General features: G+C 36.3%; 2 protein-coding genes and 1 long non-coding RNA gene across 11 annotated transcripts; 2 read left to right on the top strand and 1 right to left on the bottom strand.

Moving 5' to 3' along the window:
- The first annotated feature begins 475 nt into the window (after nt 1–475).
- On the top strand, nt 476–3,036 carry LOC145217720 (sperm flagellar protein 1-like). Of its 2 annotated transcripts, none has more exons than XM_080085062.1 (6): nt 476–694; nt 792–903; nt 1,087–1,216; nt 1,289–1,346; nt 1,783–1,955; nt 2,249–2,701. In XM_080085062.1, the coding sequence occupies exons 1-6, from the start codon at nt 580–582 to the stop codon at nt 2,258–2,260; spliced, it is 600 nt and encodes a 199-aa protein (XP_079941188.1). In that variant the 5' UTR covers nt 476–579; the 3' UTR covers nt 2,261–2,701. The 2 variants fall into 2 exon arrangements, with proteins under 2 accessions (XP_079941188.1, XP_079941187.1); XM_080085061.1 differs by lacking the exon at nt 2,249–2,701 and adding an exon at nt 2,708–3,036 and having other exon boundaries at nt 477–694.
- Nucleotides 3,037–3,197: 161 nt separating this feature from the next.
- LOC145217717 (phosphoacetylglucosamine mutase-like) lies at nt 3,198–20,324 on the top strand. Of its 8 annotated transcripts, none has more exons than XM_080085054.1 (17): nt 3,198–3,430; nt 3,592–3,846; nt 4,347–4,531; nt 5,720–5,915; nt 6,441–6,630; nt 7,474–7,631; nt 8,105–8,287; nt 9,389–9,502; nt 9,829–9,951; nt 12,560–12,733; nt 13,963–16,161; nt 16,279–16,424; nt 17,922–18,067; nt 18,220–18,285; nt 18,390–19,570; nt 19,663–19,721; nt 20,122–20,324. In XM_080085054.1, the coding sequence occupies exons 2-11, from the start codon at nt 3,622–3,624 to the stop codon at nt 14,047–14,049; spliced, it is 1,635 nt and encodes a 544-aa protein (XP_079941180.1). In that variant the 5' UTR covers nt 3,198–3,430; nt 3,592–3,621; the 3' UTR covers nt 14,050–16,161; nt 16,279–16,424; nt 17,922–18,067; nt 18,220–18,285; nt 18,390–19,570; nt 19,663–19,721; nt 20,122–20,324. The 8 variants fall into 8 exon arrangements, with proteins under 8 accessions (XP_079941180.1, XP_079941184.1, XP_079941178.1 ...); XM_080085058.1 differs by having other exon boundaries at nt 18,390–19,530; XM_080085052.1 differs by having other exon boundaries at nt 18,390–18,769; nt 19,422–19,721.
- On the bottom strand, nt 7,629–9,328 carry LOC145217722 (uncharacterized). Its single transcript, XR_013857463.1, has 3 exons — nt 9,209–9,328; nt 7,964–8,065; nt 7,629–7,676 (listed from the first exon to the last, which is right to left on the bottom strand). It is a non-coding gene; the product is annotated as an uncharacterized LOC145217722 (long non-coding RNA).
- Nucleotides 20,325–20,481: the final 157 nt, after the last annotated feature.

Genomic DNA, 20,481 nt, shown 5'->3' on the forward strand with positions numbered 1-20,481 from the left:
TGACTGTAGGGGCATTTACCCTTAAAACGAAGAGGTGTGGTTTAACTTTTAGCATTAGCTGATTATAATATTTTGGAAATCGGCGTTTTCTTTTTGCTACAAATATAAACGAACTTATTAAGACACTCTATACATAAACAAACTAAAGTTTGCTTTCAATATTTTTTATCTGGAGTGATTTATCATTAATTAATAAAATTTAGATCTAAGCATTAATCCGACGTTGTTAATTCCCTTGTTGGTATTAAAAACACCGTTTTCTGCCTCCAGTTGTGAAACGTGTGTGCGGTTACCATGCGTTTGTATCTTAGCGAATAGACGCCGTTTATTTACATTCTTTCTTCTGGACGTTCTCGTGGTAGTTGGTGTTGTGATTAGGGACAAAAATTAGATTTAAGTTTAGATAACATACGGAGAATTAAATTTGCATTCAAGACTTTGGTTTTTACATTATTTTGAATAATAATATTAGAAACAAGTTCTACATTTTCTGTTTTAAATGTCTCCAGAAGTTTAAGACAAAATTTAAATTCCATGTAATCTTTTCTGTCATTTTAAATCTTTTCTCAACACTTTAAAATGTCTTATGAGGATCCTCTGCAAGAAGATGATTTGCAAGGTCTTTTGGCTTGGATAGATAAGATTCCACTTTCCAGGAAAAAGAAAAACCTGACTAGAGATTTTAGTGATGGATGTAAGTGACTAAGTGTAAATATCTCGGTAAACTATTATTTTATTGTGATATTAACAACCATTATTGTAAGGTTTTGCTAATTATTATTTTTTTGTAGTATTGGTTGCGGAAATTTGCAAACATTACTTTCCAAGGTTGGTTGAGGTTCACAATTATATTTCTGCAAATTCTGTCAGTCAAAAGTTAAACAACTGGGGAACTTTAAACAGGTAAATAATACTATCCATAGGTTACAAGTTAACAAAGCCCCATAAACTCTGGTTTATTTATAATTTAGATGAGTTAAAACGTTTTACAGTTGTTTACATTGTTTTGTATGTTTGGTCTTGTTTTATTTTACAAACATGTTCTAGTGATTAGGATTATTTTAATTCACAAATATTTTGTTTTAGGAAAGTTTTGTCGAAATTGCATTTCACTGTACCTGCTGATATTATGCAAAAAATTGCTGAATGCACTCCTGGTATTGTTGAGGTGTTTCTTCTTGGGTTACAGAGAAAAATAAATGATGCAACAATGAAGGTGACTTAGCTTTTTCAAAAGAAGTAGCTTAAGTATTTTACTTTTTACTAAAAAAAATGTTGTTGTTTTTAGCATGGATACACTCCAGAGAGTCGGCCTTATTACAATGCAAGAACAGGGTCCGAAAAAAGTATGTTTGACAATTTACAATTATATAAAACTTTTTTATCTGTACAGTATATTTAAACTTTAAACCAGAATCTCCCAGCTTGTTGCTTGTTGGATGAAGACTACGATGAACCTTACGCTTTTTGATTCAAATTCATTAAATCATTAAGTCATTCATTCTATCAATTCATCCATACACACATGTGTGTTTCACCAATTGATACTCTTGTGCTTGCCTTTAGATACTGAGGATGGTGCATAGGAGAAATATATTTATCTTGAATGGATTGATTTTGTTAACTGCATAAAAGCCTTAGTTTAAAAGTTACAAAAACTTTCTGAAAAGGTTCAATTTGGTATTAGGGGCATAGTTTGGTGGTATTAGCAAAAAATTATACTAAAACAGCCAGGTCTGTTTCTTAGTACACCTTGCTGTAGCTACCATTTTTTATGTGCAGGTCACAGTGCTAATACTGAAAGTGCACCTGGAACCTTACAATTACAAACAGATTATGCTGTGAAGAATCCCATACCTCTTGCCAACCTTGACCTTGGGGGCCTCGACAGTCAGACAAGGCTTATCCTGGAAGAAAAAGAGCAGGCACTGTTAGCCTCACAAGAAACTGTGCAAGTATGTGAAGTATATTGAAGTCCTTAAAAGCAGTAATGTGTTTATTTTGTGTTGGGTAAAAAGTACATTGTCACTTTGCTTTATTGTTAAATCAGCAGTTGACTGTCTGCACCTTATGATTTTTTGACAATGGGACGAAAAACAAGCTGCAAAACCTTGTATAGAAAAAAATGGTCCCAATTTGAACAATAATTTAAATAAAGGACTAATTGGTTTAGGGTAGTTGTTCCCAACCAGAGAATGCAAAAACTTCAAAGCAGGAATTTACTTTAATTTGTACATGTGGTTTGTAGATGGATACTTAAACTTTGGGAATATAACCTGTGAAGTTGATAAAAGACCCAATTTAAATCATATCTGTATGGTTTAGCATTTACCATACAGTCTATTGGGGAGGAATGAAAATGTTTTGAATTGTTAAGAAAAGAATTTGTTAATAAAAGTTGGAAACCACTGGTTTAGGCTAATCTATTTGCCCTAAATTCTCTGTTACTCTTTGTTGCCAGAACTCAGGGGTTGCGAAATTACCTTTGGTTGGATTCAGTTTTTTGTTCAGTTACTTGCAAGAAATGTATTGCTTACTTGAAATGATTTTAAATGTTAATGGAAAGATCATATCAACAGAATTTTTAGCTCTTCCGGCAGTTTTTTTATTGTAATATGCCAACGTTTCGATGTCCCATACGAAACACCTTCATCAGGGTAATGACTTACATTGCAAACACAAGTGGAAAGATCATGTTTTAACTTAGATACTTCAAGTTAAGATAAGAAGACTTGAACACCTTCTGCATCTCAAGGATCTCAGGATTCAGGACATGGAGCAAAGAATAACCCGATATGATTCTGTCTCCACAATTCAAAGCAACCCACACCACAGACAATAAAACTCAAAGTGTTTCTTTATTTTTTCCGCAACTGTGTTTCATATGAGTGTAAAATATATCATAGTTTTTTTGTTTTCTATCCTTTAACAAGAGGGCCTTCAGCGGTTTTGACTGTTGTTTTGTATTTTCTTTTTTATGCTTGTGTGTTTGAATGTGCACTGATTTTAAAATACACTCTAAAACGTTCAACAACAGTTCCTTAACTGTGTCCCCTTACCCCCCAAAAAAGTTTATCTGCGACATTAAGTAATTAAAAGTTTCGAATATTTTAGGGATTCTAAATTGGACAAAAATAATTTAGGTTTCACCCTAATTATTAAAAAAATATATTTTTAACATACGATTTCCATGTTTTTCCCGGTGTTTGTTAAAAAATGCCGGCAATTGTTTTGTAAACAGGTATTTTTCAGTAGCTGCAAAAGCCTTATTGTTTGAAGTATTGAAAGAAAATTTCCACACTAAGCAGCTACTACATGCAGGGAGCTTAAAGTAGCGTTTACACGGAGTTAATTTTAATAAAAAGTCGCTTTTATTATTGATGACGTGTTTCTTAAAATCTGGACGATGCAAGTTTAACTTTTTGTAATTGTAAGTAGAACACCTGTTAAATCAACTGTTAAAGCTTTAGATTAAGTGAAAAGATGTAGTCACGGATAATTTTAAATCTTTTTAAATTGCTACTATTTAAAAATTTAACTGATGTTGTGCTAAAGAAAGATAAAACAATTTGTTTAACGAAACTGTTTCAGCAGGATATTTGCATCACATAGGAATCTAAAATGGCGTCTGCAGTTACCAGCATAAATGATATTAAAGTTCTAAAACTTGCCGAGGTTCATGCAAAGCCAAGCAAGTCCATGATGTCATATGGCACTGCTGGATTCCGAGGCAAAGCAAATGAACTTGATCACATATTTTTCCGCATGGGACTCTTGGCTGTATTGCGATCTAAATGCAAGAAAGCTGTCATCGGAGTCATGGTAACAGCTTCACACAACCCAGAGGTAAGGATCAAACATTTGTTGTATTAAATTAAAAACTTTTTGGTGATAGGTTGCTGAAAAAACTTAATGATAAAACTAAAAAGTCTCTGACAAGATTTGCTTTTTGTTTGACTTGGTTCACATGATTTCACTTGGTATAAGGAATTATGGTAACAAAGCAACACTAATATGATCCTTAAATTGAAAAGAACTATTCAACATTACAACATAGTGGAGGGCAAACAAGTCCTTTAGTTCAGTCACTGTTAATTACATTGCAGTTAATCCTCCATACCAAAGTGGCATACAATGGTAACTAACACAAAAGTGACTTGGTGTCCCATGGGTAAGCACAAGTGAAACATATAAGCAAGTATTTACCATACCTACAAAAGTTTTAATAGGAAGCGAGCACGGCTCTTCACTTTAAGACTGACGCAAATTTGTTAATTTCCTAAATTAATTTAGCTTAATAACCTAGAAATGACATTTACTTATTTAATCTATTTTGCTGTTTGTAGGAAGACAATGGTGTAAAACTAATCGATCCTCATGGGGAAATGCTGCAGCAAGAATGGGAAGTGTATGCTACCAAGTTAGCTAATGTGGGGAATGATGAAATTATCAAGGAACTCAATAATATTGTAAAGTTGGAAAATATTTCTTTGGAGGAACAGGCCACAATCTTTACAGCAAGAGACACAAGGTAGTCTAGTCTGGCAAACCACAGAGCTTGATTTTATTGGCCGTTACAGTACTTTAGTGCAGCAAGTCCTAACCTTGTTCTAACTTGCTCAAACATGACCATGAAATTATGTGTTTAATCTGCAAGATAAACTTGTACTAAAGGGTGAGCCTTTGGCACTCTAACTACTTTAAGACATATTACAAGCATGGTTTGTGTTTAAATCAACCACTGTAGTAGCAGTTTACCTGTGATAGGTATTTTTACATTAACATAATCTAAAACTGACTGTACAAAACCTAAGGCCAAATCAACCAGTAATCACATATTATATATTTTTCAGAAAACATTTTCGCTAAAGTTTTTGGGCATGTTCAGTTCTTGTGAATGAATACAAATAGGATATAAAAGGTTTAAAACATTAAGACAAATCTCTTATGTCATATATCCCAGGGGCGGGCAACATACGGCCCGCGACGGGATTTTGAGCGGCCCACAGACAGTTTCTGGTCTTACATGATAATGTGGCCCGCAGCCACAGTCTTCCGCAATCCCCCACTACTCGCTTACTACGTCAAATTATAGTTGTAACGGACAGTAACGCTCCCCAATAGCAAAAAACTTTCCCGCTGTTGTTACCATCGCACCATACATCCATTGTTACGACATAACTGCCAACCTTATGTGTGGCCTGCTTTCACGGTTTTCTTTCTTTCCACACGTGTAGCCTAGTTAGTGTTTCGGCAGTATCTAAGTCTGTGGTGTATGCATTAAATTTGCTGTGGTGAATAATTTTATGTTATATATATCAGTTAGATTGTTTGGACTGTATTGTATTGTGACGTTCTTGATTGTATTTGGTTTAGGTGGTCAAAAATCCGTTTTATATCACTGGATAAATATGCGATTAATGTATCGATTCAGGAATCCGGCCCGCCAAGTACTTCATTTTCCCATATCAGGCCCGCCGACTGGAGAACTTGCCCGCCCCTGATATATACCATTCGCTTTGTATTCAGTCACAGCAAGCAACTGAAGATGTTGAGAAAACTTTTGCAAACTAGTAATCTGTGAAAGAGTATACTAATTGTTATGCCCTTAAATTGGTCTACCACAACTGCAACACAACTAAAAATGCCAAATTTAAGACTAATGCAAACGAAAGAAGTAAAATAAGGTGTTTTATGTTATGCTGTAATTTTTGTACAGACCCAGTAGCATTGCCTTGAGTCAGGCTGTGAAGGATGGCATAGCTGCTTTAGGGGGAACAAGCAAGGACTTTGGTTTGATGACAACTCCACAGCTTCATTATGTGACATGTATGTTCAACTGTGGAGAAACAGATGCCTCTGAAGAAAGCTACTATACTCATTTCGCAGATGCATTCAAGTCTTTAGTTAAAGAGGTATGTTAATTACAATGTAATACATTTAGTCGCACAGTTGATATTTTAATCCTAATTTATCCAATGAATTAAAGTGAGTGTAAACAGTACTGATTGTTTGCAATTACCTTGTGATACTGAAACTGCTCACAAGACTTTTTAATGTAACTGAACATACGATCAAATAAGAATCTGCTGTAACCTAAAATGCCAATTTTATTGGATGTTTTAAAAGTTGTATGTTGTTGGTTATTACTACCAGTAAACTCATTTATAATAATAAAAACATGTTTATATTATATAAGCCACACAAAAAGCAACATATTGACCTTCAGCGAGTTTAGAGTGCAAGTCCCGGAAAGACTCCTGTCGTGGCTTTTAATCCCACCACAGGCTAGAAAATATCCTACGCCTTGTCATATTGTGAATGCTTGGTGACCGGCTGATTTGGTGTGGGTCTGGCATATTGTGATTTAGCAGACAATGTAGCTTGTGTTTTGTATGTCTTTTTAATTTATGTCAAACTAACAATTTTGTTATTTTTAGAAATCGGACAGTTCAATAGTAACAGTGGATTGTGCTAATGGTGTAGGGGCACCTAAACTACAAAAACTCTATGAGCACATCGGTGGGTCCATCGATTTGGTGGTTCACAATAATGCAGAAGTTGGAAATGGAAAACTGAATGAAAACTGTGGAGCTGATTATGTGAAAATTCAACAACAAGCACCAGTTGGTAAAGTAACAATTTTGAACATCTTTATACAGTAAAACAGTGGTTCCCAACCTTTTTTGTTACATTCCTCCCTTTGCCCATTTTTGAACTATTCATTCCTCCCCATAAGAAGAAAAACAAATATAACATTAAAAATTGAAGCATTTTGAAATAGACCTTATAATTAGGGATGTCCATTCAGAATCCTTTACCAAATGTGAACCGGTTCCAAATTATAATAATACATAATAATGTATGTACAAAAATTTCTGTAACATTTTCAATGTAATTTTTTTGCAGTTTTTATGAAATTCCTCCCCTGAACTCATAAAATTCCTCCCTAGGGAGGAATTCCTTCCCGGTTGGGAACCACTGCAGTAAAACTTGGTTAATATAAGCAGTAAAACTTGGTTAATCCTGACCCGTTTGGACCAAAAAAAAATTGTCGAAAAGGCGAAAATCTGGATTCACTTTTGTCTTGTCAGAAAGCTTTTATAAACCACAATCTGTTGTTGCGCAGCTTTATAACTGTTACTTAAAGATTGTTGTGCTTCACAAAGGCATAGGAGTGCAGGTGGTAATGATGTCTAATTACAAAGCACTTATGCTGCACAAAGTAATTATTAAGCAAGACCTGAAAGTAAGATGCAGACAGTGCACACCTTTGCGACCTATTGGGTCTCACTCTCATCAGTGCAACTGGTCACAAGAGATTGGCTGTATGGGCTATTGCAGCCATTTTACAGCACTCTAGTTTGTTGGGCGGAACAGGCTGAAGAACGTGCCTAACCAAATTTGTTCGATGCCACACAACATTTGTTCGAGACATAAACCGCAGACCTGACAGTGTTTTTGTACATCTAGGTCTTAACATGGAACCTTACCACAGATATTGTTCGTTCGATGGAGATGCAGATCGACTTGTTTACTACACATTGGACAGTGACTGCAACTTTATTTTGCTCGACGGAGACAAGATTGCTTCGTTATTTGCACATCACATACAAGAGCTCCTTGCAGATGTATGTCATCACTTGTTTATCGGTTAACACTTTGTGGTTGGTAGGCTAGGGACATAACAAGTTTGTCACAATTATGTACATAGCAACCTTGCAAAAACATAGTCTTACTGTGTTTACCTGTGTACACATTTTATTGTTTACCATATTTGACTTAAAATGCAAATTTAACATCAGCAACTGGGTCAACTTTTGATTAACTAAACTCCAAACAAATTTAAAGGGAAAATACATTTTATTTCAAAAACTTTTACACTGATGATTAATCATTGCAAGAAAACCATTACTGCTAACAAATTAGTAAATTTTTGAACAAGTAAATCACATTCACGAACCTGCAATAATGATACTTGATACATAGAAGTTCTCAGGTAGTAATGTCTTTGATGGGGCCTCTTAAAACTCTTTAATTGAGGTTTCAAACTTTCTGATGTTTCCTGTACAAAATTCACCGTTTAATGTACCGGTCTTCTCAGGCAAAACTGGAAGCTAAACTTGGAGTAGTTCAAACTGCTTACGCCAACGGAAGCTCGACAAACTTTTTAAAAGACAAATTAAAAGTAGAAGTGGCTTGTGTGAAAACTGGAGTAAAGCATCTTCATCATAAAGCACAAGATTTCGATATTGGAATTTATTTTGAAGCCAACGGACATGGAACGGTTGGTTGAAGCAATTGCTGGTGTTGTGCAAAAATGTTTATTAATGAATATTTAATGGTAATGGATACAACAACTATAGACAAGTGTTTTAATGCTTTACTAGGTGATAATCATTTGTCCACATCTTTTCATAAGTTAAGTTCAGTATATCATGATTTTATCACATTAAAATCTAAATTAGGCATGTGATGGCAAAACCTGTGAAACACTTCTGCTTAGTGATCAGCAAAATTGTGTGCTTGTGCTGTGTTTGATGCACTTTACTGAAGTAGCTGTGAGCTAATATTGTGTAGGACATGGCCATGAGATGAGAGTGTTTGCTAACCTACTTATGAACAGAAGAAATTTGGACTATAACCTGTTGTTATATGCCTTATGTAAAAACAAAAACATCAGTCAATATTTTTACGTTTTTTACACATTAAAAAAATATTAATTTTGACACAACAATATAGTTTTAAAACGTTGCTGACAGTGAACAATGTTTCAACCTATAAGGCAGTGGTTCCCAACCTTTTTGACCCTGCGGCACCCTATCAAAGAGATAAATCGTTTGCGGCACCCTGGCAAAACTGGATCAATTTTTTGAGGTTTCTGTATTTCAAATAACCGTATGAGACGCGAAACTTAAATGCGAAACGCGAAACTTAATACGCACTGAAACTCGGTTAGAAATAAATAAATTCCGCACTTAACGGGTTAAAGTTAAAATAAATAATGGGCCGCAGTATTGCAATGTCAATATCTCGCGGCACCCTTATCTCGCGGAGCATTTCAATTGGCACCCTAGGGTGCTGCGGCACCCCGGTTGGGAACCACTGCTATAAGGTTTAATCAATGCAGCTGGTGTCAAGAGATAGATTTTATTGGCAAGTTTAGCAATCTAACGTTTGGAGCAACAGTCTAAAAGCCATGCCTCACCTATTCTGTTTGATGCCACAACTGGGCATACACCAGATAAAAAAACTGGCTAACCTTGGCTGGAAACAATGTGCACCGTCTGCAGCTTATTATTTGTTGGCTCGATGCTTTGACAGTATAGTTTTGATATTAACACTTTTAAATGATTGTTAAATCTTTTATGCTGTCATGTTACTGTAGGTCACTGTGAAAGAATCTTGGCGAAAGTTACTTGCAAGTAAAACAACACAAACAAATGAAGATGAAGCAAATGCAGCAAAGAGACTTCAAACCTTTCTCTCTGTTATAAACGAGGTTTGTCTGTTGAAATATTAATAATACAATTAGTTTCAAACCATTATCAGTTTCAAAAATTATTCAGCTATGTTTGATTTCAATGCATGTGCATCCACTTCCAGTAAGGTGCCTGTATTAATACTTGTGCGACATTTCCTTTCTAAAATATTTTACCTCAATTTGACACATGTCACATTTATTTTTCTAGTTTTCTTTTTGGTAAATGCTAAAAAAAAATCGGAAAATGGGCAGGATCTTCACTTAATCTGGACAATTTTTTTGGTCCAAACAGATCCGGATTACCTGATGTTTACCATATAACACAAAGGCATACTTGTTTACAGGCAGTTGGAGATGCGATGTCAGATATGCTTGCAGTGGAGGCAATACTCCATGCAAAAGACTGGGGTGTGAGAGAATGGTCTGCACTCTACACTGAACTGCCAAACAGACAGATGAAAGTCAAGGTAAACAGGATTTTGTGTTTGTCTTATACAAGACCAGTGCTACCCAGCTAGTAGCATACACTTTCTATAGATTTTAAGATCTTGGTCAAAACTTTGGATATGTTGTGTCTATTTCTTTTGTCGATGACATGTTTTTCGGTTGCTTGTAACCTCGGTTGGAGTTTTAACCTACCAAAGCTGAAAGAAAGTTAACCTTTTTGAAATGATTAGATATTTACCACGGTTGCCAACATGTGGAGCATTTGAAATTTTTAGGTTACAATTAGAATTTTTTAGTTGGTTAGGTGGGCGTGGCCAAAAAAGGGTTTGGAAGCACAAGTCATTTAACAAATATTTACTAGGCTGGTGGCTGTAATGCACTAAAGCACTATTAACCTTATTTTCCAAGAACTTATAACAATCATTCTTTGCTTGGTGGGTTTCCCTAAAATAGCTGCTGTTCGTTAAATGTCATTTGTGGCCAATTATGACCACAAGCTATTTTCACCATCTGTTATTCCATGAATGCTAAAATTGTGTGTATCCTTGAGTAGTGGTGGTTGTTTGTAAATACAGACCTGACTGCTAAAATATCATATCATTTTTGTAAGCATTTAGTTCACAAGCATCAGACTTTTTGTTACATAACTTAACATAACAAAACACTCAATGTCTGAATTCCTGTCACAAAGTGGGTTAATTTCGGTCTGCATTGCAACATGACTGCGACTGTTTCAAAGGTAATTTCCGTCAATTAATGACCCACGTTTTTTTCTACATTCACTCCACAATTGTGCAGTCTTCTACCTCTGTTTTTTTATGTAAGATGTACAGTTAATATTCAGAACTCACTTACTATTATCACTTAACATTAAAACTATGCTTCAAAAAATTGGTGGTACCAGTGTGTTATGAAATTTCAAACAAAACAGATTGCTTTCTTGTTTGTAAGAAAAATAAATCAAAAGACTTTGTGTTACATATAACTACTTTGTTTAGAAAGCTGCCATAAAGCCAGCCGTCACAAAGCCAGCCACTCTTAAATGTTTAAAATTGGATAAAATCCAGTTTGAAATAAAGTACCAATGATCAAAGAAATCATTTGTGGTCAGAATAATTTGTTTTCCTTTTGGTACAATCCACTATTACCCACAGAAAAGTTGGCATGCAAAGCCATTACCACATAGAAATCCGTTTAAGGTTGTTGACTCTTGGATTACCCTATTGATTTGTGCATGTAACAAAGATGGCTGTGTCACTGAGAGAAATGAACTGGTCTAAACATTTGCTTTCTTGGCACAATTTGTAAGCTTTTGCCAGTGTAACAAACCTTTTTATGGGTCCCCTTCCCTGAAGGGGACACATATTGATTTTACTCAAATTGTTTTTTGTTTTTTTCTTGTTTTTTCTTCCTTTTTTTTCTCCCCAAAGTTTGTCCGACTCGTTTTTCCATCAAATGTTTGATGGATTTGGCTGAAATTTACACAGATGGTAGATATAGTTATGTAGATGTGCATCCCACTTTGTTTTTGTTGATAACCCCAGTATTTACCCCGCTAGCCCCCTAAAATGGGTATTTTTTCCCCGAAGTTTGTCCAACTCGTTTTTCCATCAAATGTTTGATGGATTTGGCTGAAATTTACACAAATGGGAGATATAGTTATGTAGATGTGCATCCCACTTTGTTTTTGTTGATAACCCCAGTATTTACCCCGCTAGCCCCTTAAAATGGGTGAGTTTTTAAACAGTGTCAGAATTGACTGAAATTTGGATTTCTTGTATAGTATGCCATTTATAGGTGTCAATTGTTGTGTTCAACCCTGTAGTCCTAACATTTACCCCACAAGCCCCTAAAGTGTAAAATGTATTTGTATGGTACTGGGCACCACAAACGAAAGATTTCTTTGGAGCAATAGTGTTACAAGGGCAACCAGTTGTTTGTTGCTCGTTGGTGGGTTTCTTGGTGGTCGTTTTTGTGCCATGGCAGTTAGGGGCTTGTTAACAGCCCTATGACGTCAGAAACAGTAACGGTTGTTGCTCAAAACACCTCTAGTGGTCGAAATTTTAAACATTGGCGGATTGGGCTGAAATTTTGCAGTACTGTTGATTGAGTCATTGTGGTTTTTATATATTTTTTAGTTTGTGTGTCGAACCCAATTAGTTGCCCTACTAGCCCCCTAAAATGGGTCAGTTTTTTTAAAACGTTAAATAGGACATACTTTAACCAATATCTGGGGTGAATCTAATTTTATAGTTTGTATTCTACATAGTATTATTATTTAAGCCCAGTGCCGATCACTGTGTTTTACCTTACAACACCCGACTTTTGCATGGTTATCTCTTGAAATGCATTATCTACAACTTTGCATGTGTGGGGACCCATGAGTTTTTGCCTGCAGAAACGACTAAAGTTATTAAAGACGGTGACTAATATGGGACCCAATGCAAAATAAGCATAGGAAATATATTTATGTTTTAAAATAGGTTATAGTGTATATGCAAGGGCAATATGTGCTAAGCCACCCTTCTAGTTTAAACTATTATTTTGACAGTTTTGCTAATACAGTGTAAAAACATCAAGTCAATAAGTCATAAGCCTTTCTGATACACATAAGAATTTTAAATCCAGGTAGCTGACAGAACTGTGATTGAAACAACTGATGCCGAGACTCGAACTGTGAAACCAAGTGGTCTTCAGGATGGAATTGACAGCTTGGTGGCGCAGTATGTCAATGGTCGGTCCTTTGTACGGCCCTCAGGAACCGAAGATGTAGTGAGAGTGTATGCCGAGAGTGACACACAGGTACTTTATGATTTCTACTATATAGTCTTGTTTGGGCCCTAGTGGTCTTGTTAAGTTTTTTTGAACTCCCTGTTTATGTATACCCACAATTATTTTGCTAATCGCCCTGCTCCAAGCATGTTTTTTTGCTTTATGATATGTTTCACCAACATAAAATATGCTTTGTGTCCATTGTCAGAAAATAATTTATTGACAAGTGACAACTATAGACAAACCAATGTATATGTGAGTAGTGCATGCCGTTTTTGACACAATATATTACTTAATAAGCTGCAGAGCGCAATTAGTGTACACTGTTTCAACCCATGAAGTTTCATCGGTACAACTGTGACAAGAAATTGGTCGTCTAAGCCAGGGCTGCTCAAACTTTCGTGCTCTGCGACCTCAGTTAAAAAAAAAAAATTCTATGCGACCCCTTGATGGGTTTAGCCCAGGAGTGCACAACCTTTTCGCTATGACCCTGCATCACAGATCTTTATTTCACCAGCGGCCGCTTATTTCCTGCTTGCTTTTGTTTTAAAATTACTGATGTAAAGAAATGTTTTTATTATGTATATGTATACTATCTAATGGCGCCTAGAAAGCCTAAATTAATTTCTAACTTGACACACAAATTGACAGTCTTAGCTTTTATTACGTCATAATCTATATTGTGATGCTTGTGGTATCTGCCTTTTCGAATTGTTTGCACACAATAGGCATAAAAAAGTCTGGTTCATATGGCTTCTTGGCTGGTAATACTCTTTTAAGATCAACAAAATGTGTTTAGAGCAGTTTGACTTGTCTCTGTACGGCTGCAAGGTTGTGCATCCCTGGTATAGTAAACAATAAATGTTTTCACGTATACCATTTATTGTGACTGACATAATAACACAAAATGTTTCGGGACCCCAAAATTATATTCTGCGACCCCAATTGGGGTCGCGACCCACAGTTTGAGAAGCCCTGGTCTAAGCTACCTTATGGCTTGATGCTTTATAACAATATAATATAACACTTGTTGTATGTATTTGATACCATAAATGTGTGATCATTTTACCACTGACAGTGACAACATGTTTTTCCACCCAATACAGATGCAATTGCACATTATTTGTTGCATACTGAAACCCAAACCGTAGCCTGTTATTAGTTCACAAAATGTTCCAGAAGTGTCTTCACTTTTCATATTTTTGGATTTGTTGCTGTACATTAATCATGCAAAATTAAATATTTTTTCTTTGTTGCAGGAAAACGCAAATTCGCTTGCAGACAAAGTCTCTTCGCTAGTGTATGATCTTGCTGGGGGAACAGGAGAGAAACCAAAGTGCTCGTAACATAAAACTGTGTCAAATGTACTCTTGTTCTGATTTTACATGATCTACAGTAGGCCTACTATGTTATTTTAGTAGTTACACTGAATATATTGTGTTTTAGAGCACCTCCCGTACTCATTCCATTCTCTGTACGCCAATTTAAATGAGACTCATTTCTGCCAATGCGTAGCAACTTTTGTAAGATAAAAATGGTTTATCTACAAAACTTGGATTACTGTCAGTTTGTGCCACAGAATTATATGGAATGCTACGTTTTGTCTAGAACAGTATCATTGGTTCCCAGTCCAGCTACACCAATTCCTAAAAAGGTGTGTGATGCTTATAGGTGGTCAATGATTACATTTTGTAATTTCTAAATAGTTCATGAAACACTTAAATGACAAGTGATTTTTAGTTATTTTTTCCCCTGTTAAGCCACACCCATTATAGTTTAAAAAAACATACAACACTTTAGCAAGATAAGTAAGTAGACCTTTTGTACCATGCTGATTTTTTGGATAGGGGCCCTTGCAACACAAATGTTGGTACCATTGGTTTAAACTGTGACAGCTTTTCTTCTGCTTTTCATTGACTGGTGTTAGTTGTTTTTGCAAGTGCAGTATTACTGTTCAAAAATGCAAGCAGTGTTTTATTAAGTGGCCGATCAGTAAGTGTTTTAAGCTAACTGAAATACTGCCTTTTAAGTCCACATAAAATCTGCTTGGAAACCTACACCTCTGACTTTCACATGGAAAACAACCCCAAACAATTCCCATTTTGCTGTTAACATGAAATTGGGTATTATAAGTACTTGTTAGTGCTTAGTAGGCATTATATGTTGCCACAGTTCTTAAATGACTTATCGCGGAAATGGGGCGCTTTCCAATGCTGCTGCATTTGTTAGCACCTGTGCTTTTTTCGCTTAATGGTCTCTTCAACATAATCTGTTATGTGATATATTATGAGCAGTGCAATTGAATAATAAACCTAAGCACCAATTTATATACCTGTGTGTATATATGAAGCAGATGTCATGTTATAACAAATGCAGAGCTGTACCATTATGAGGTAACTTTTTTCATGTAAGTTGTCTTTCTTATATATCTTTGATCTTCTATAAAACATTTTATATTACTTTGATAGTGTGTTGGGATTTGTCTGTGTTTTTTTTGCAATTCTGTTTGGGAAGTACAGCTTTTCTAACTTTTTATTAGATGGAACCACTTTTAACAAATGTATTATTCGTAACAAATGTATGGCAAGTTTACTTTTGCATTAATGAACCAATAAATATTGGTGGTTTTAAATGCTCTTCGCCAAAGTAAAGTTGCGTTTGGGTGGTGTTTTGTAGATAAACCAAAAGGCGCCAAGGGAGGTGTTTTAATTGTGTTGATGATTTTAAAATTGATTTTAGTTTTTAAATTAAGCACATCACGGGAAACTTTCGACAGTTATGAGTGTTTTTTTACCCGCCGAATATAAATTAATAAAAATAGTTAGTTTGTTGGGTTCGTACCTGATATTTGCTGGTTTGCAGTGTTAAAATAGTGCAACAATATTTAACTGATTACCACAAAATATTAGGCAAAATAACTAAATAAATTTAAAAAAAAGTTATATTTTATTTTTTTTTACACGCGGAAATTTAAAATAAAAACGTTTACAAGACTGCGATTGAAATTAAAAATTCATATTATTTAATTTCGACGTCTATAAAGTTAATAAGTTAGTTTAAAGTTGAAACTAAATTTAAAAATGTTGTTTATTGTTCTGTACCTGATACGATTTGGTAACCGGTTCATAAGAATTATTTAACCGTTTATCCCAAAACCTTAGGTATATTCACTAAATATATTTACAAAAATTGTTTATGAATGCATATGTATTATTTTAAAGATAGCTGAAGTATGAGTATTTGCAAATTAATGTGCAAAAGAAAACTGTCTGTTTTTATTTCTAATTTAATAAATGCTGGATTTTAGGACCAATGTCTTTACTTCTGTTGAGATGCAAAAACTTCTATTCAACTGCAAAGTGAAACAGACCTTGGATTGAATATTGCTAAATTTGCTGCAAGTCACCATTAACGTATCTATGTTTCGCATCGCAAGGGGGTCGGCTTTAACGTCACTGGTGTGTTAAGGTTTATTTTTCATTCCTATATTTAATGAATGCAAGGTTCAGTATTCAGTCTACCATTACATGTTAAGCGTTGAGGTGTAAATAATCCTTTTATATGTAACATTTCAGAAAAACATGTCAGAAGTGTTACTGAAGGAGTCATGATATCACCAATCAACCATCAGCTGATACATCCATGAATAGACTTCAAATTGTGGGACACAATCTATCTATCCGTCAATTCTGCTTACTGCACTGCAACAGCACAAATGCAGGTTGGTCCACTTTTTGTGCCATTTGTCATTGAGGTGTGCCAATGGTTACAGCTCTATTAACCAGTTAACCCACTAACCCCTCACAATGGGTAAATTTCTTCAACATTGCTCAAAAAGGATGAATTGTATGCAGTTTGTATCATTTCCCTTTGCATCGTGTTTATTGTTGTAGCCCCCCATCCCCCCCTCACACACACACACCCAATTTGTCGTTGAGGTGTTGCAATTGTTATAGTCCCACCAAGCAGTTAACCCACTAACCCTTCACAAGTAGTCAAATGTTTTTAACAATGCCTGAAATTAATTCAATTAGATTTTTTTGTATCATTTGCTAGGGATGTGACAAAACTGCAAATTCTGTTTGGTCGGGCACCGAGCATCTCATGTTAATGCTCGGTGCATTGTGACGTCCCAAACTTTCTTAATTTGGCGCTGGTTTTGTAGCTTTCCAAGTTGCCTTATGTCACTAGAGGTGTGCTATGCTGAACAGACCCCAGAAAATATGTGCTATTCCAGCATCTGACACATTTAATTAAACAATGAATTTTGTTCATGTCCTTTCGAACATTGTTTTGTTTTCAAGCCGTAAATATGCAAATTTCATGCTCAGGTCAGTTTGTGCAACTGCTCGGCCGAGCATTGAGCTTTAAAAATAGTGGTGATGTGTACCAAGTACTTGGGTTCGGACTCGGCTCAGCACATCCTTGTCATTTGCCATTTCGGGGTGTCAATTGTTATAGCCCCGATCCAGTTGACCAAGTTGTCCCCTAACAATCCAATATTTTTTTAAAAATATTGCCTGACACAGGTAAAGTTTGTGCAGTTTTCAACAGAACATATTATTTGTTTATAACAGTGTGTGCAATTTGTTATTAATTTATGGCAATGGTTATACCAGGGGCGGGCAACATACGGCCCGCGGGCCGGATCCGGCCCGCGACGGGATTTTGAGCGGCCCGCAGTCAGTTTCAGGTCTTACATGATAATGTGGCCCGCGGCCACAATCTGCCACAATCCCCCACTACTTGCCTACTGCGTCAAATTATAGTTTTAACGGACAGTAACGCTCCCCAATAGCAAAAACTTTCCCGACGTTGTTACCATTGCACCATACGTCCATTGTTACAACATAACTGCCAACCATGTGTGTGGCCTGCTTTCACGGTTTCTTTTGTTTCCACATGTGTAGCCTAGTTAGTGTTTCGGCAGTATCTAAGTCTGTGGTGTATGCATTAAATTTGGTGTGTTGAATAATTTTATGTCATATCAGTTAGATTGTTTGGACTGTATTGTATTTGTGGTGTTCTTGAATGTATTTGGTTTAGGTGGTCAAAAATCCGTTTTAAATCACTGGATAAATACGCGATTAATGTGTCGATCCAGGAATCCGGCCCGCCAAGTACTTCATTTTCCTATATCAGGCCCGCCGACTGGAGAAGTTGCCCGCCCCTGGGTTATACTCTAAATGAAATTAACCTTTTATATGTGATACTTTAGAAGAACATGTCGAGAGCGTCACTGAAGCTGTAATGATATCGCCAATCAACCATCAGCTGATACATTCATGAATAGAATTCAAATCATTGGACACAATCTCTCTATTTGTCAATTCAGCTTATTGCGATGCAGAAGCACAAATGCAGGTTTGTCCGCTTTTGTACACCTTTTCTTTTTTGTTTCCGCCATCTGATGCCATTTACCTTTGAGAGGTGGCAAACAGACCAAACAGCCATGTCTTATTCTGTTCGATGCCACTAAATAAACCCTAAGTAACAAAACTGTACATATCTTACAGTATCATGAAGTAACCGATGACCCTGTGCTTTTCCTTCAACGAGCGAAGATATCTTAACAAGGCCAGGTGAGCTTTGACATTTCTGAATCGAAACGCATAACCGAGCAGGGCTTCGGTCTGCTTACGTATGTATGTGAAACATGCAACGGATATCTTAACTTTTGTTCCAGTGCCTCAAGTCAGCTTCTTCATGCCGTGCCGCTGCACCGGTGTCAGCTTCCAGAAAACCAAACAAGTGAACATAAAAACCTTACTTGTTTAATATTTGGATATTTGAAGCTTAATTGAAAAAGGGGTTTCTCCTGTTCTGTTCTTGTGTGGAAGGGTTAATCGGTTAACTGGATGGGACCACAATGACAAATGATACAGACAGTTGGGATGGGCCAAAACAATGTTTTGTTTGATCGAGCACCGAGCATCTCACGTTATTGCTCGGCAGAGCACGCTCGGTGCATTGTGATGTCACAAACGTTTCCAATTCTACGCTAGCTTTGGCTTTACAACGTTCCTCACGTCACCAGCGGTGTATTAGGCTGTACAGGCCCCAGAAGTAAGCGTTTGAAATCGTTCCTTTCGAACACCAGTTTCATAGCTTGGTGGAGCTATTAACACCATACCTCACGGGAGATTCACTTTCGCAAGGGGGCGTAAAGAGCTAATTTTTTATTTAGCGGCTAAAGAGGGGTTGGGTTGGGAAAAAAAGTTTTTACATTAGTACTAAGTTTTTGGGTTAGTTTTTTGAATTTTAAATGCTAATAGCTTGCCCCGACCCTAATAGCCCTAACCGTGAGCATTTTTGGAGAGGTTTTAAATGTAAAAACAGTGCTCTTCGCGCCATGCACCTGTGGAAAATTTGGCACTTTTGGATGCCGCCAGATGTATGGTGTTAATAGCTCCACCTCATATGTTAGCACGGCATGAATATGCAAATTTAATGCTAAAATTTAGTTCTGTGCTGTCCTTTATTTTGATAAACTTAACTATATTTTTGTGCTGAAGATACGATCGTAAAAAGTTTGTTTTTCGTTTATGATTGATCGCTGTTTTAAAATTACCGCACGCACTTTTCCAAAACTAAAAAGGGTAAAGAGAAATGAAAATGTGCTATCGATTTGGACCTTGTGTAAGAAACTTTCCCAACACCAAACGAACAACCTGACCGGAATAGAATCCAGTCTATGTCAGTACTAAATACTTCACAGAAGCGATATCTACATCAGCGAGAACTCGTACACGTTCGATAGAAGCACGGTGGGCCAGTCATCACTGCTGAAAATCCTCATCAAAAACAAAGGCAAAACTGCTCCCACTGTAAGCCACACATGCTTACCGGAAGTCCAAAGGGAAGCAGGTCCATTTTAGTTTTTATCTAACTGGTGCTATAGTTGGAAAGAGGAGGATTTGGGTAGAAAATGTGTAACCATTCGTTTTTTTGTGTCGCAGGTGAAGTTTGTTAACATTCGCCCACCATTCCATACTGCGCACTTAAAGCATACAGTAGGGTAAGTTCGAATAGATCTAATTCATAAGCGATTGCACGTCTACAAACGATCAGGCCCTGGTCATGGATAATAAACTAAATATTCTCGTCGGTGCAAACACACACTACCTGGGAGTAGGGTAGTATGAACTCTTAACACTATTTTTTGAGGGCAAAAACCTTTTTCATTGAAAACATAGTGTCCAGAAGCATTTTTAACCTCATTTTTGATTCAATGAAGTGTCAAAACCTCCTTTGCATTTCAAAACATGGTGTGTGAACGGCATTGTAAAACGGCCAAGAAAGTCTGATCTAAACAACTTGCGTTTTAAACCTGCCTGTTAACATTTTTCAAGGTTGAAACCACGTAACAATTGACCCCTTTGCTGTATCTGACTGACTGAGCGTTTTTTGCTTTGCAGATCAATGCACTGTGCCAATCTTCCAATCACGTTTAAACCAACGAGCATTGGTTCCTTTACTGGAACACTTGTCGTGCAAACAGAAAATAGAGACTCCATTAATGTTACTTTGAAGGCAACCGCTTGCTAGTTTATCATTATCTCGACTACCATTTTGTTTTTTCGTATATTGTTATTTGTCAATAAATTTAACTGCTGCATTATGCTGGTTTGTGAAGATGAGATGATCTTTAAACCGTACGCTCTTGAAGGAAAGGAAATCAAAACTCATTGTTACTTTAATGATATCTTTTTGTTCCCCATGTTGGTTTCAATCTCGCTTTGGCTGATGGTCCTAAACTCTGCACGGTATACATACTG

Source organism: Phallusia mammillata, chromosome 3, assembly GCF_965637545.1.
Source record: "Phallusia mammillata chromosome 3, kaPhaMamm4.hap1.1, whole genome shotgun sequence".
NCBI classification, from domain to species: domain Eukaryota; kingdom Metazoa; phylum Chordata; class Ascidiacea; order Phlebobranchia; family Ascidiidae; genus Phallusia; species Phallusia mammillata.

Excerpts from the sequence above, each read along its gene's own strand:
- LOC145217720 (XM_080085061.1), top strand. The coding sequence starts at position 580 with ATGTCTTATGAGGATCCTCTGCAAGAAGATGATTTGCAAGGTCTTTTG. Across the intron at positions 904-1,086 it reads AACTGGGGAACTTTAAACAG|GAAAGTTTTGTCGAAATTGC; the intron begins GTAAATAATACT and ends ATTTTGTTTTAG. Across the intron at positions 1,347-1,782 it reads AAGAACAGGGTCCGAAAAAA|GTCACAGTGCTAATACTGAA; the intron begins GTATGTTTGACA and ends TTTTATGTGCAG.
- LOC145217717 (XM_080085057.1), top strand. The coding sequence starts at position 3,622 with ATGGCGTCTGCAGTTACCAGCATAAATGATATTAAAGTTCTAAAACTT. Across the intron at positions 3,847-4,346 it reads CAGCTTCACACAACCCAGAG|GAAGACAATGGTGTAAAACT; the intron begins GTAAGGATCAAA and ends TGCTGTTTGTAG. Across the intron at positions 9,952-12,559 it reads ACAGACAGATGAAAGTCAAG|GTAGCTGACAGAACTGTGAT; the intron begins GTAAACAGGATT and ends TTTTAAATCCAG.